This window comes from Delphinus delphis, chromosome 4 (genome assembly GCF_949987515.2).
Source record: "Delphinus delphis chromosome 4, mDelDel1.2, whole genome shotgun sequence".
NCBI lineage: Eukaryota > Metazoa > Chordata > Mammalia > Artiodactyla > Delphinidae > Delphinus > Delphinus delphis.
Genome location: NC_082686.1, coordinates 58801084 through 58815759, shown reverse-complemented (window position 1 = coordinate 58815759; position 14676 = coordinate 58801084). Strand labels below are relative to the sequence as shown.

Below are 14676 nucleotides of genomic sequence, written 5' to 3'. Positions count from 1 at the left end.
AGAAGACTCCTCCCGAGAGGGCAAGGGGTGCGCGTGCGCCCTCTTCTTCCAGCGCAGCCCCGCCGCCCTCGCTCGCGGCCAGGTGACAGCTGGGCCTGGCCTGCTGCGCGCTGCCTGGGGCGCGAGGAGCGCGCGCCCTGCCCTTGCGCGCCGCGCCGGCCGCCCCTCCCCCTCGTCCCGTCCCTCCCGTCGCGTCCCGTCCCCTTGGGTGCTGCCGGCCGGTGCTGAGGCGAGTCGGCGGCAGCGGGGACATTTTCTGACTCCCGACCACTGTCCCGGCTGCCCTTTCCTCTCCGACGCGGGGCCGGCCGCTACTCCGGCCCCAGGATGCAGAATGTGATTAACACGGTGAAGGGAAAGGCACTGGAAGTGGCTGAGTACCTGACCCCGGTCCTCAAGGTAAGCCGGGCTTGCCGGGGGTTGTCAGGCTCACGCTTGGCTCTGCAGGGACCGAGGACCGGACGCCGGGGGAGTCACGGTGTTGTCCGGTGGGGAGCGGTGTAGGGTGGTACGCGGGAAAAGGTGCAGCCCCCTCCCGCGGTCCTATCCAGCTGTTCTCTAGGGTAAACTTGGAGCGACGCTCTGTGCGTACTTCACCCGCCAGAACTCAGCTCGTCTGGGTACATCGGGTTGGAGAGTAGTCCGCGGCTAAGTGGGTTTTAGAACATTAAATCCTAACCTCGGAAGTCTTTTGAACTTTTTAAATAAGGATTTTGCTTAAAGAAATGAATCTGTTTGGTACTAAAATGACATGTTACTTTTTTTAAGTCTTGTGATTAGGAGTTTGAAATAGTAAGTTGTGAATGAGGTCGCAGCTTATTAGATTTCAGTGGAACAAGGTGAAATTTGCAACATTATTTATTTCAGTACCGTTGAACCCAGTTTACAGGCAAAACCCCCTTTCCCAAGTTTTAAAATAGCTGAAACTAGTTCATCTTGGACGTCAGTGATAATACGGAGCAGCTTGACCCTTCTAGATACATAATTTTTTTTTACATTGGCAATAACAGCATTTTTAAACTAAAAATTGTGACACATTAGCTATTACAGCAGTGACTGACTTTCTTATTTTCAAAGATAAATTAATAGAATTGCATTCGAGTTTTTCTTTTATAACCCTTTATGGTAAGTTTTTTGTTATTGTATCTTTATTTTTCCTTTCTGAAAAGCGAGCAATGATAGTAAATGAATAGCGATTTCTTGCTTAAGTGTTTTTTTTCTTTAAGCTTTTATTAAAATTTTACAAATCTTAGTGTAGGATGAAATATCCATGGAAATGGTTGTTCCTGTCTATTCAAGAAGTTACTCTGGTGTTCTAAGAAGATTTTACTTTGCTCCCTTTCCATGACAAAGCGAAATCTTAGTCCTGCAGTTTTTAAATACTTATTTCTAAGAATGGTTTTAAAATGATGTCTTGTTGGGCCAAGTTAAAAAAAAAAGTTTATAAATGAGAACTCCAACACTTGCTACGCTTACATTTGTTTACTGTGAAACCCATCATAATTAAGATTGTTCAGTCAACTTTGAAAATTTTTTTTTGACATTTGAATCGAATGATTCTTCTGCATATTATGTCATCTTATCAGAAACGTCTAATTTACTAGGCATACAGCATTTAAATAATACATAATTATTAAAACTTTTTAGTTTCAGGGAGAGAGGAGCAAGAGAAAAAAACCTCCCACATAAAATATAAAACTGCTATTTTGAACTTATAGGATTATGTATTGAGAAAGCATTCTACTTGTTCACCAAACTGAAAGGATGTGTTAGCTTGTTTATGTATTTTTAGTAATAAAGAAAGCAGAATTAATGACCCTTGCCTTGATCTTCCCTGTGCAAACTGTTGGTTTACAGAGTGAATTCTTGTAGTTTCCTACTAGACATGGGAAGGCAAGGAGAAAAAGCTAAATCCCTGGGAAATAGATGATGATTTATCCCAACGAGTAAAAATTAAGAAAAATCATGGTTTGGAAGGCACATGTACAGTAAAAGCCAGAGTCCTTACAATGAACTTCAAGCCTATACTTGTTTGGTAGAGGGTCCTTTCTCACCTACTACTGGATTTTAAGCAAAAGCCCTTGTTCACTTTTGCTTAAAAGCCAGTCTGACCTTCTGTGTTAATCCATCAAGCACTCTCTTGCCTTGGGTTTTGCATTTGCTCTTCCCTCTGCCTGAAATGCTCTTCCTCCAGACAGCCTTGTGGCTGGTTCCTTTCCTTAAGGTCTCTACTCTATAGTCACCCATCAGTGTAGTCTTTTTTCTCTTACCATCCTAGTTTAAATAACCATCTCTCTCCCTCCACCCCTGACCAGTTTCCTCTCTGCCCCATTTTTCTTTTTGATATTGATGACCATTTGGCTTTTCTCCCTGAACTAGAGTTTAAACTTCTTATGAGGACAAGGAGGGGTATGGTCTATTTTATTCACTCTATGTCCCTATTACCTTAAATAGTGCTTGGCATATAGTAGTTATTTGGTATGTTTTGAATCAGTAATGTTCATAAGTGAATCTTCATTTTTGTAGATTTCTACCACAAAACCTTATGTATAACTTAAACTTTAGAAAAATTTGGTAAGTTGCATCCTTGCTTTAGAGGAGAGAATATTTTATAATATCTTGGTGGAGATGAGAATAATGGGAAAGTATTAAGTGATTTAGGACTTCTAGATTTGGTTTCTAATATTACTCAAATGAGACATTGGCTGAATTGTAATATGTTTAAACATCTTTAAGACGTTTTTCTGTTCTGTAAAATAATGATATTTCGTCATTTCATAAAATTATTTTGAGGTTTAATGTTTGTATAAATCTCTTTTTTTTTTTTTGCGGTACGCGGGCCTCTCACTGCTGTGGCCTCTCCCGTGCGGAGCACAGGCTCTGGACGCGCAGGCTGAGCAGCCATGGCTCACCGGCCCAGCAGCTCCGCGGCATGTGGGATCTTCCTGGACCTGGACCGGGGCACAAACCCGTGTCCCCTGCATCGGCAGGCGGACTCTTAACCACTGCGCCACCAAGGAAGCCCCTGTATAAATCTTTGAATGTTTTTCCAAAGAGCTTTGCTCTAATATAGCACTGATCACATTATATTGTGATTATTTTCATGTCAGTTTCCTGTTATACTTACATATTCCTTGAGGTCAGGTACCAGTGACAGATTGTTTTTTTGCACATGCTCCATTCCCTAGATGGGTACCAAGCACATAGTTGCCCACAAACATTTTTCAGTTGAAAGTGAGAGAGAGTGTAATACTGTTATTCTTTGTACTTTCTATAGGAATCAAAGTTTAAGGAAACAGGTGTTATCACCCCAGAAGAGGTGAGTATTGAAGATATCAGTATAAAGCTGTTATTTTCTACAATTACATAAAACTGGGTGGCTTTTGTGTTTTATAAGAGAACATCTTGAAATTTAATCTTGATTTGAGTAAAATTAGATCCTGTTGACTATATTAGCAATTTTGTAATTGTAATTACAATAATAGCAGTTTCTATTTCCCATAAAAGAAAATGTAACTTCCCTCTCAGTTTGCCATTTCTCATATTTTTCTGTAATTTCTTTTTATTTAGAAATGAGGGTGGGAGAGGAAATGGAAAAGATTCCTATAGTGACTTATCCTTCACTAATATTTGTATTATATTGAGCTGTGCAGTGGGCTCTGGCGTTTGTTGTCTTGCTTCTTTCTACCCCAAACATGAGTTTTTATGGCTTTCCATTTGGAAACTTTGTCTCAATGCTTGGATATTAAGTTTTCTATCAGTATTTAGCTTAAATATTTTATTGCTACATATTTAACATTGATTTTTTTTTCCCACCATTCTTTCACTTTTTCTACTAACCAGACAATGATGAATCTGCTTAATGCTGAAACAAATGGCTCTTTTATAGGCCAGTTGTGTTTTATATACTTTTAATACAGAATTATGTTTTGAGGAATCATTTTACTTGTTCACTAAATCTATATAATAAAAGTATTGTCTTTCCTTTAGGTAGTTTATTTTGTTGTCTTTAGAGAAATACATTCTGGTCTAAAAATCCTTTTGGACTCCAGTTTTATGAATAGTTATGGTTACAGCAGACTTATTTTTTAGTCTTAATGAATGGTAAATAATTTATTTAAGCTTCACCTTTAACTCTCATTAAAAGTACCAGTCAATGGCAATGGAACTTTATTGAAATGAGGCATGTTGTATGATCTGGTTGTAAATTCCAAGACCTCAAGCCAGGGAATTAACTGATCTTTTAGTTTTCACTTGTGATGGAATCTCTTCAGTCCCAAATCCTTGTAAGTTCAAAGGATGGTGTGCTTAACTGAAAATTTTATCTAAAATTTTATCTAAAATTGTCTTCATGTTTAGTGAAGACACAGAATAGTATGGATAAAACCTAGAAGACCTGCCTTCTAGACCCATTTCTCTAATTTCTCCTATTCTGATTTAGGCAAATCAATTAATTTAGGCACAGGCCTCATGTTTCCTCATCTTTAAAATGAGGGATTTTGACTCGACATTCTCTAAAGAACCCAGTCTGCCTTAGGCATCATGAGTTTAATACCTTGAATGCCAAATAAAACTAAATTTTGAGCTTAATCATTAATGTTCTTGAAACTCAGTATCTAAAATAAAGAGCAGAGATGAAAGTGTGCTGTTTTTCTTGTACTCTTCGACTTTATCTCCTCTATGTGAAAATGGCTAATTGGTAAATAGGTAGTTGGATTTAGAGATACAAGTCTGTGGTCATTGAATAGAATTAAGCAAACCATTTTAAAACAGCTACTAATCCTACAATGAATAACTCTTACACTTAATTGTATCATGAAGTGATTTATGAATTTCCTCATTTTTAAACAAATGCAAGGCAAAAACTAGCTCAGCTGGGTACCAACCACATAATGCTGAATTGAGATAGAGTGCAATTATGGGATTTAATTAGATTAGAATGAGTCTAGAGGAAGAAAACCAGAAGACAAAATGCTTTGGATCTGTACTGAGTTGATCTGTTCATTTGTTTTCTCTTACTGTTTCTGGGCTTCTGGCTGTCAGCCTCTAACTACCTTTTTGTTTTCATTGAGAGGTGTGGAAGTATTGTGTTTAAAAATAAGGACAGGCATTATCTAATATGGTACTGTCTGACTAAAAATACTTTAATGTACAACATGTGTATGACTTGAGTAAATAGAGTACTAGTAATAGAGGATAGCTTGAAGAATAAAGTTGTTCATCAGAATGTTAATATTGATTCTACCTTGTTAAATTTATTCAGTCTTATCCAATATTTAATCACTAAGAGAAAGCTACTGTAAGCAGTATTGAGAATTTAGAAACTTGAATCTTTCTTTTGAACATAGGAAGCATGTAATAATAATAATGGCCACTGATAATGAGAGCAGATATACACATGTACTGAATATCATTAGTAGCATAGCAATTCTATGTTCTTTTATATTTTTCCTTATCTTCTAGTGTTTTTGTTATTTTTTCGATGGATGCCAGCAGAGGTGCTGGGGAATAAAATATTAGAGTCTTGTGATCTCAAGGCAGTATCATTAAAGAATTTTTAAGTTTTTAATTCTTTGTTTTGCTTGCACTTTGTTAAATTAATACTTTTTTGGTGATGATGAATTAGTTCCCAATAGCCGTAGAGTTATGCAGCATCTGGTTGCAAAGACCCAAAATGCTTAAAACCTGGGGGAGCGGGTGTTGATTTCATTTGGGTTTTTGTCTTTACCTAATCCCTTTAAGTAGTAAAGAAATTATTCAAATAAAAGAACAGAAACATTTTGTAAAGTTACTGTTGGGAGTATGCTGCTGAATCTTATCTTGTTAATCTATCTTCTTAAAAGAAGTTACTGTCAGAACTCTTATTTTATAGAGTTTTATTCTCTCAAATTAAAGCAGAATATCATACATAGACATACTTTTCTCAGAAAGACATTAGAAGGTTAAAGATAATATAATTTTTTGCTGTATAATAAACCCATGAACAATACATGATTTTAAGTTAGAGCTGTTGTGAAATAGTAATTGGGGACGTATGTGTGCATATAGCTTGAGTTGGGACACTGCAGTTGTGTTTAACAGACTTTCATTTTCTGCTCTCAAGAATAAGCAGGACTTCTGTCTTACGATAAGATCAGTCCATGCTCATGTATAATGGAAATTCTCAGAAGATTAAACTCTTTATTCCTGAGTCTGTTTTTCATTTCTGAAGAAAAACAAAAATTTGTACAATGTTCAGCCTGCCCAGAAAGTCCAAGATGTGTTAGAGGATTCAATTTTTTAATTGTCTTGGTGTTTTCTGATTCAATCCAAAAGCTTCTAACTTTTTCCCCATTGTTTGGCAGTACATTTCTCACTTTTATTAATGATTCCTTTAATATTGTGAAAAAGCTTTCAAAATAAGATGTTACTTAATTTTTTTTTAAAATGAGGGAGAAAAACTGTGTGCACTGTGATGTAATAAACTATTCTTACATCATAGACCTGTAGTTTTTTAGTAATTTTTTCAAAGACCTTCATTGACTTTTCAACCAGTAGCAAGAATCGCTCTACATTTCATTCACCCATAAAGTGGTGTTTGGCATTTTAAAATCCTGTTGTGTTACCCTTATTCATTTCATGGTACTGTATGCTTTTGGCATTATCTAAATCCAGTGATTACAATTGAATAAAAAAATTAACAGCACTCAATATTTTTTCTTCCAAAATTAATATACATTTTCATGGATGTTAAAAATTTTGTAGTTTTAATAAATATTCAAAAATAAATCTTTAGGCTGGTAGAGCAAGTTGGTGCTGTTTGCATTTTAATTGATTATTTTGAATCAAGTTTATACAGGATGATTCCTTTGGTATTTTGCCACCTTATATTCAATGATGTTCAATTTTTCTTTTTTCCTTTTTTCATATTTCTTCTAAATCTTCAATAGTTTGTAGCAGCTGGAGATCACTTAGTCCACCACTGTCCAACATGGCAATGGTAAGTACTCTTGAGTGAGGAATAGAAAGTTTATAAAAGGTGTGACTTCATAATTTTGGCAGTTTACAAAATAGATTAGTGCATGAAAATTAGAATGACCTGTTTAACCCTCCTCTAGTAGATTTTTCTATTAAATAGTGCTCCAGTGTTGCTAAAGTAAAATAAATGAAGAAAAACTGAGCATTATGCCTGTTTTGTTTTGCTCTGTTAGCACGAAAGATGGAGATTTTTGAGATAAATGCCTTACTTCCTTTACCAGTATTCTGTTTCTTTATAGTGTCTAAGTCTGTTCTTGTGGTGGGTCTTTAAAAAATAATTTTCAAAAGTTTAATAACTTTGATTAGCTTTTTTTTCTGTTCATAAGAGTAATATTTAACATCTTTATTGGAGTATAATTGCTTTACAGTGTTGTGTTAGTTTCTGCTGTGTAACAGAGTGAATCAGCTGTATGTATACATATATCCCCATATCCCCTCCCTCTTGCATCTCCATCCCACCCTCCCTATCCCACCCCTCTAGGTGGTCACGAAGCACCGAGCTGATCTCCCTGTGCTACACAGCTGCTTCCCACTGGCTATCTATTTTACATTTGGTAGTGTATATATGTCAGTGCTACTCTCTCAGTTCGTCCCAGCTTACCCTTCCCCCTCCCCATTTCCTCAAGTCCATTCTCTGCATCTGCATCTTTATTCCTGTCCTGTCCCTAGGTTCATGAGGACCTTTTTTTTTTTTAGATTCCATATATATGTGTTAGCATATGGTATTTGTTTTTCTCTTTCTGACTGACTTCACTCTGTATGACAGACTCTAGGTCCATCTACCTCACTACAAATAGCTCAATTTCATTTCTTTTTATGGCTGAGTAATATTCCATGGTATATATGTGCCACATCTTCTTTATCCATTCATCCGATGATGGACACTTAGGTTGTTTCCATCTCCGGGCTATTGTAAATAGAGCTGCAGTGAACATTGTGATACATGACTCTTTTTGAATTATGGTTTTCTCAGGATATATGTCCAGTAGTGGGATTGCTGGGTCATATGGTAGTTGTATTTTTAGTTTTTTAAGGAACCTGATTAGCTTATTTTTCAAATTCAAATGTATTGATTTTTTTTTTTTTTGTGGTACGTGGGCCTCTCACTGTTGTGGCCTCTCCCGTTGCGGAGCACAGGCTCCGGACGCACAGGCTCAGTGGCCATGGCTCACGGGCCTAGCTGCTCCGTGGCATGTGGGACCTTCCCGGACCGGGGCACGAACCTGTGTCCCCTGCATCGGCAGGCGGACTCTCAACCACTGCGCCACCAGGGAAGCCCTGAATTTTTTTATGACATTAATAACTGCAGAATTTTGCAGAATCTTATGGTTCTTTACCATAAGACCTTCTTTAAGGTTCAAAAGTTTCTCCCCTTTTTAGGAATGAGCTCAAAAGTTGAGAGATTCATGATACCAAATAAGGTCTTAATTGGAAATCTACTTGTAACAGACTTTTCAAATTTTTATTTTCCTCATTAACTTTTCTTTTAATTATAAAGTAATTTAAGCAACTAGCAGTTCTTGTAATGTGTTTTTTAAATATCTGAATAATAACAGAATGTTTTAAAACAACTTCAGTTTCATTACTTTGAATACTTACGATAAAAGCATCTGGCAGTAGCTGCAAAATTGATCCCAATACTGGCAGACTATTTTAATTAGGCTAGAATTGTTTGGAATTATCATCTTGTTTGTATATGAGTGGTTCAACTTGTTACATCCTTTTTTTTCCCTCAGTGACACTTTTTCAATTGTAGTTGAAAGGTAGAGTTTTGATTTGGGAGCAGGGGTTCTAGAATTAACAAGATTCTAATTGATAATGTTTTCCTTAATATCTAAAGAGCTTAAATAATTAAACTATTTAAAATCACAGTTAGAATTCTCTTTCATCTGTGGCCTCTTCTATTACCCTTAATTTTTTTTTTTTAACAAGTCCTTGCCCCTCTGTGAGTTTCATGATTCTGTCTGTCCCCTATTTGGGGACCGTGGGCCTTTTGGGATCTGTAAAATAATAAAGTGGGTTCCTGGACTGTTTTCAATATTTCAAAAAGTCAAAGAGAAACTGCATTTGTGTCACCGAGCCTTTGGCCAATGCCCAACGTACCCTTAATTTTTATGCTTAACACGTATCCAGAATAGTTCTTACTGCTTTTGATCAATTGCTCTTTATCTTGTAGAACATTGTTTTTTATGTACCAAGGAAGGCCGAAATGTCAGGTTCATTTATTTTTATGTCCTTGTCTTTCCTATGTGTATTTCTGTTCCATATTTTAAATTATGTTCATATTATAGAAGCGTTCTGATTTTAGACTTTTTTCCTCCCTAAATTGTTAAAACTATATTTAGCTATGTTGTGGTCTACAATATATTTGTATATTTCAAGTCATATAGATATATAAAATTTAAGGTAATAGTCATTCTATGGAAAAAGAACTAAAGGATTTTCTTCAATACACGTGTGATAGATATACATTTTCTTTATTCAGATTTCTTTGTTGAAGCCCGTAGTTGTCTAGTTAGTTTAGTTGTATAATCTATAGTACTGTTATAGGGGTTGGTATATATAGACAGGATCTTCTTTTAGCAGGTAGTAGTTTATAGTTCCATTTCATAAATTGTGATGGTTTAAATAATTTTATTGTAACTTAGAACTCAATTATATCACACTCCAATGTCTGTACTTCGGCTAAATTGTTGGGACCAAAGGAGCAATTCATTTTAAATCAGTGCTAGAAGCAGACCATTTCTATGCTATATGTTCATGTTTACAGGTGCCATCGTGACTGTATTATATCATCTTCCCACAGAACTTCAGGCATTACCATGATGTTGTTGAATTTGACACTTGGAAATGGTCTAAAGATACTAGAAGCCTGCCAGATGGTTTTAGGACATTTCCTGGCTTTATCTTATGCTCAAATCTATGGTTTGAACTTTAGACTGAAGCTTAAGACGGCAGCAGAACTCAAAATTTATGCTCATTTATATTTTTGACAGATACCACATGCCACTCTAGCTCTGACCAATTCCCCTAGGTGACCCACAGAAGAATGTTTGAACAAATTTCTGAGTGAGATATTCCACAGTAGCCCCCCCAAAATCAAATAGCTGGCTCTGACCCACAGAGGGAGCAGTGTTCAAGAGCAGGAGCCCTAGAGTCACTTGGCTCCATCCTGGCTCCTCTACCTTCTGGTTTTGTGACTGTGGGCAACCCGACTTCTTTAAGCTTTTGTTTACTTATAAAATGGGAGTATAAATATTACTCAGTATTTAGATATCTGCGGATTATATAAAAATACTGCATGTTAGAGTTCTAGGTCCTATACTTAATATGCACTCAATAAAAGGATTTTTTGTTTGTTACAACCATTATTCTCAACATTATCATCTTGTGATTCAAAGCATCTTTTATCTCTTAGTTCCAATTTTAATACAGTGGTAGGAATGTGGATCTTGTGAACCACCTACTTTGTTATGTAATGTCATGGAGCTATTTTTCTGCCTCTTCTTGGTCTTCAGATGAGCAGTACTTTAAGATTAAAAATCTGAATGAGATTATATTTGGTTAGAGGCAAACACAATAGTTGCATAATATAGTTCTGTATTATTCTACCTTTTTGTCTAATATTTAATCCAAATTCTTTTGGTCTGTCTGCATCTCTTGGTACATTTCACTTACAATAAATATTGCTGTGCTCTTCATTGCCGTGACGTATGTCACTTATGGCATCCTTCCCAAACCAATCCTAAAATAATTTTCTCAGGGGTGTGGATTGTGTAGTGTTGAGATTAACATGTGATACCTTCTGTCTTTGTCTTTTAAAATATTTTTTGTATTTTGGTGCTTTTCACTCTTTTTAAAGGGCTACAGGAGAGGAATTGAAAGTGAAGGCTTACCTACCATCAGGCAAACAATTTTTGGTCACCAAAAATGGTAAGAATTATGTTGTATGTATTAGTTAATTTTGCGCAAAGAGTTAACATTTTTTAAAAAACCTTAGCACTTGCTGATCTTAATTCATGCTTAAAGCGGTACTTGCAGCTTCCCTCATACAGAAATTTGGAAATTTAATGAAACTCTGGATTTTCTATGGGTAGAGTATTTTTTCCATACTTGATTTTATCTCCTTCCTTTTTGTTATTTCTTTTTGCCAAAAAAGTCTAGTTTTAAGATATGAAGGAAAAGAGCTTTAAGCAAGATGGACTTTTTTCTCATTGAGCTTTTTAAGCAGACTTCATAATCATAATCTTTTTAGCTATTTTAATCATCTTTAGACTTAAATTTTTCATGGAAAGTATAACTTATACTATCTTTGATATCTAAAATCTCAAAGCTAGAGGTTTTATTGTCCGTTGTGTCATTGAAAGATTGCCTATAGGCACAAAAATGTTTCTGAAACAGGTATTTATGAAGTTAATGAAGTTATTTATGAAGCTAATTTGAAAACAACATCAAAACGTTGTTACAGTCCCTATCTAATCACATAACAATACATTGATTTCTATTCTAATTTGCTCATTATAGGAAAGGGAAAACATGTACAAAACATCAGTTTTTTATTTCCTACAGTATATGTTTTGATAGGATTGGTCATTTATATCTTGCTTGTTTTAAAAAAAAATCAGGAGATTAATAGCATTTTGTTGACCCCATGTCGTAATGTTGTTACCTTATAATTTTTCAATTTTAGGCTTATATGAATTATAATACCTGTTATTCGATACATTTGCTATATGAAAAACTTGGCACCAATTTGTATAAGAGAGTAAAGTTTAGCAGGTTAGTGAACTTTAACTGGTTTATCCATTATGAATAGCTGGAGCTTAAATATGAATTATGAAATACATGTTGAAAGTTATTTTAGGATTGCAAACCAGAGGTCACCTCTACCGCCTCCGAGTGTGACAGGTGGTGCCTCCATGTCCTGAGAGTAAAGCTGTTAAAATAGTATATTATTCATTAGCCTGAGGTTGAACGATGTCATCTCTGACTTCAGCTTTGTTGATCTTCACAGACCATCAGGGTAGAGAATATATAGAACACTCCCAGTAGAGCCTTTGTATTTGTCTTCTAACAAAGCTATTTAGGGAAAGATAAGTGTGGTCAAATAATTTTGTGGGTTGAATGTAACTCTTAAATTAAGTACTCCTATTAGAAGTAAAATATAATATTTACCTAATATTTTGGTGGCAGAAATATATTTTATGGAATAAAGTTTCTTTTTTTAATGGATTTATAGGAAGCAGATTATGTCCTAGTAACTGTTTTTGCCATTTTTTTTACAGTGCCATGCTACAAGCGGTGCAAACAGATGGAATATTCAGATGAATTGGAAGCTATCATTGAAGAAGATGATGGTGATGGGGGATGGGTAGATACTTATCATAATACAGGTAAGAGGAGATTAGAATGGCATGTATTTAGTTTAAATTGTTTTAAACTCCTTTACAATCTTTTATAACAGCCTTCATTTTTAAAAAAAGGCTACATAAAGGCATATTATGACTTAGTTTTAATAAAGAAAATACGTTCTGAGTTTAAATCTAGGATACTAAAAACAAGTTTTCTCCCTCTAACTCCTAGAGAATAGGAGGTATATCAAATGTAGTGGTAGAGCAGGGTTTCCCAGTCTTAGTACTATAAACATTTTGGGCAGGATAGTTCTTTGTCATAGCATTTTCTGTGCATTGCAGAATGTTTAGCAGTATCTCTGGGCTCTACCCACTAGATGCCTGTCACATCCTCCCAGTTATGACAACCAGAAAAGCCTCTAGACATTGCCAGGTATTCTGCGAGGGGCAAAATTGCTACTCTCAGTTGATACTCACTGCAGTAGTCAGAGGGCTAAATAATCTGCACAGGAAAAAGTACCTCATTAAGTCTGTTTCTCCTCTTCTCTGAGTAAAGGATACTGCCATCATTTCCTTATGATGATATAGAAACAGATTTAGGAATTGAGCTCCTTGATTTGAAGCTCTTTTGTTCCTTAATGAGTTGAATGTTGTCATGTCAAGGCCTAGAGAAAATAGATTAAACAACTTCTTAAAATAATTTCAAAAATCATCCTCTCTTCTCCACTGAGTAGTGCTGTTGGACATTTTCTTTTTCTTTTTTCCCCTGGATCTTTCCAGAATCTTTTAGCTGCTCTGCTTTAGTCTTCACATGACTGGGAAATATGAGTAGCACATCTGTAGGAAATTGCCTGTTGACTGAATAGAGCCATTGGTTATAGCACTGTATTTCTGATATCAAGTTAGTGAGTTTCTCAAGTTGTCTAGTTGTATTTTATTCCATAACCCCTACCCCAAAATCCAGGTACATATTTACAGAGGCATTCATCACAGAGATAAGCAGGTGCCGGAATGATTGGATTGACAGAAATCTATTACAGAAATTCTACAACTAAAGAAATGTTTGCCATGTTGACAGAAGACAAGTAGCATCATTTTCTTACATAGAAAGCAACATAGTATTATACTTCATTTGATGTGGTGTACATAAATTCTAAGTAATGTTTATGAGAGATACCCTTAGAATTTTAGGTTTAAACTATATTCTGATTGGCTTAAAGCAGTGCTTCCAGCTGACTCATGAGGCTAGGTGCCTGGTTCTTTATTCACCTCAGTTCCCTTTGCTTCATTACTGCTTTTCTTCTCTCAGGTTTCTTTTATTTCTGTTAGCCCTTGTGTTAGTCATGATTCTCCAGAGAAACCATGGATATAAATACAGACAGGTTTGTTTTGAGGAATTGGCATATGTGATTGTGGAAGCCAACAGTTCTGAAATGTACAGGTCAGGCTGGCCAGCAGCCTGAAGACTCAGGGAACAGTTGATTGCTGCAGCTGGAGCCAAAGGCAGTCTGGAGGCAGAATTAATTCTTCTTCTTGAGCACTCAGTCTTTTTCTCTTAAGGCCTTCGACTGATTGAATGAGGCTCACCCACATCATGGAGGGTAATCTGCTTTACTCTAAGTATACTGATTTAAATGTTAAGCACATCTAAAAAATACCTTCACAGCAACATCTAGACTGCTGTTTGATCAAACTATGGGACACAATAACCTACCCAAGTTGAGTTGACATATGAAATTAACCATCACAGCCTTATAGAGTATTACCTTCATTAGAATCATTTGAGCTGTCTTTTTCTTTGCCAGGATGTCCTACTTTTAGGAGAGTCTGGTTTAATGGGGTACTACTACATTATATTTAAACAGATTGAAGAGATTTATTTTCTTTTGTTTCTATGTAGTAGATTCAGTGAATTGTTTTGTAATAGCAATTTATTACGTTAATATTTAGGCTTTACTGTTATAAAATAATCATACCTATCATAAAATAATTTCTAGAAAAACTACTGTGAAGTAAAAGTTTTATGCTAGAGCTGTGGATTGTGACATTTTCCATTTGTGAAAATGAGTCATTCTTTGGTTTGGATATATTGAACAGATATATCAAAGCTTTAGAAGATTAACAAGGGAGCAAAGCATATTTTGTATTTAGGGGTTTTTTTTCTTTAATATTTCCCATCCTTGTTGAACTATTTAATTGAGAACACTGATGGGTATTTTGAATTAGAAATATTGTTTAACTGACTTATGATGCTGCCATCTGCTTAATGTCCCTTTCATTGAGATAAGTAGGTTCCAAGGTAGTTGCT

The 14676-nt window shown here is 35.8% G+C and overlaps 1 protein-coding gene across 1 annotated transcript in view; it reads left to right on the top strand.

Moving 5' to 3' along the window:
- Nucleotides 1–24: 24 nt before the first annotated feature.
- The window catches only part of ATG3 (autophagy related 3), a 28596-nt gene continuing 13944 nt past the window's right edge, over nucleotides 25–14676 (top strand). Inside the window, exons 1-5 of the mRNA XM_060010630.1 lie at nucleotides 25–399; nucleotides 3278–3319; nucleotides 6930–6979; nucleotides 10880–10950; nucleotides 12303–12410. Coding sequence (XP_059866613.1) covers nucleotides 328–399; nucleotides 3278–3319; nucleotides 6930–6979; nucleotides 10880–10950; nucleotides 12303–12410 — 343 coding nt within the window. The 5' untranslated portion in view covers nucleotides 25–327. The remainder of the gene's footprint in view (nucleotides 400–3277; nucleotides 3320–6929; nucleotides 6980–10879; nucleotides 10951–12302; nucleotides 12411–14676) is intronic.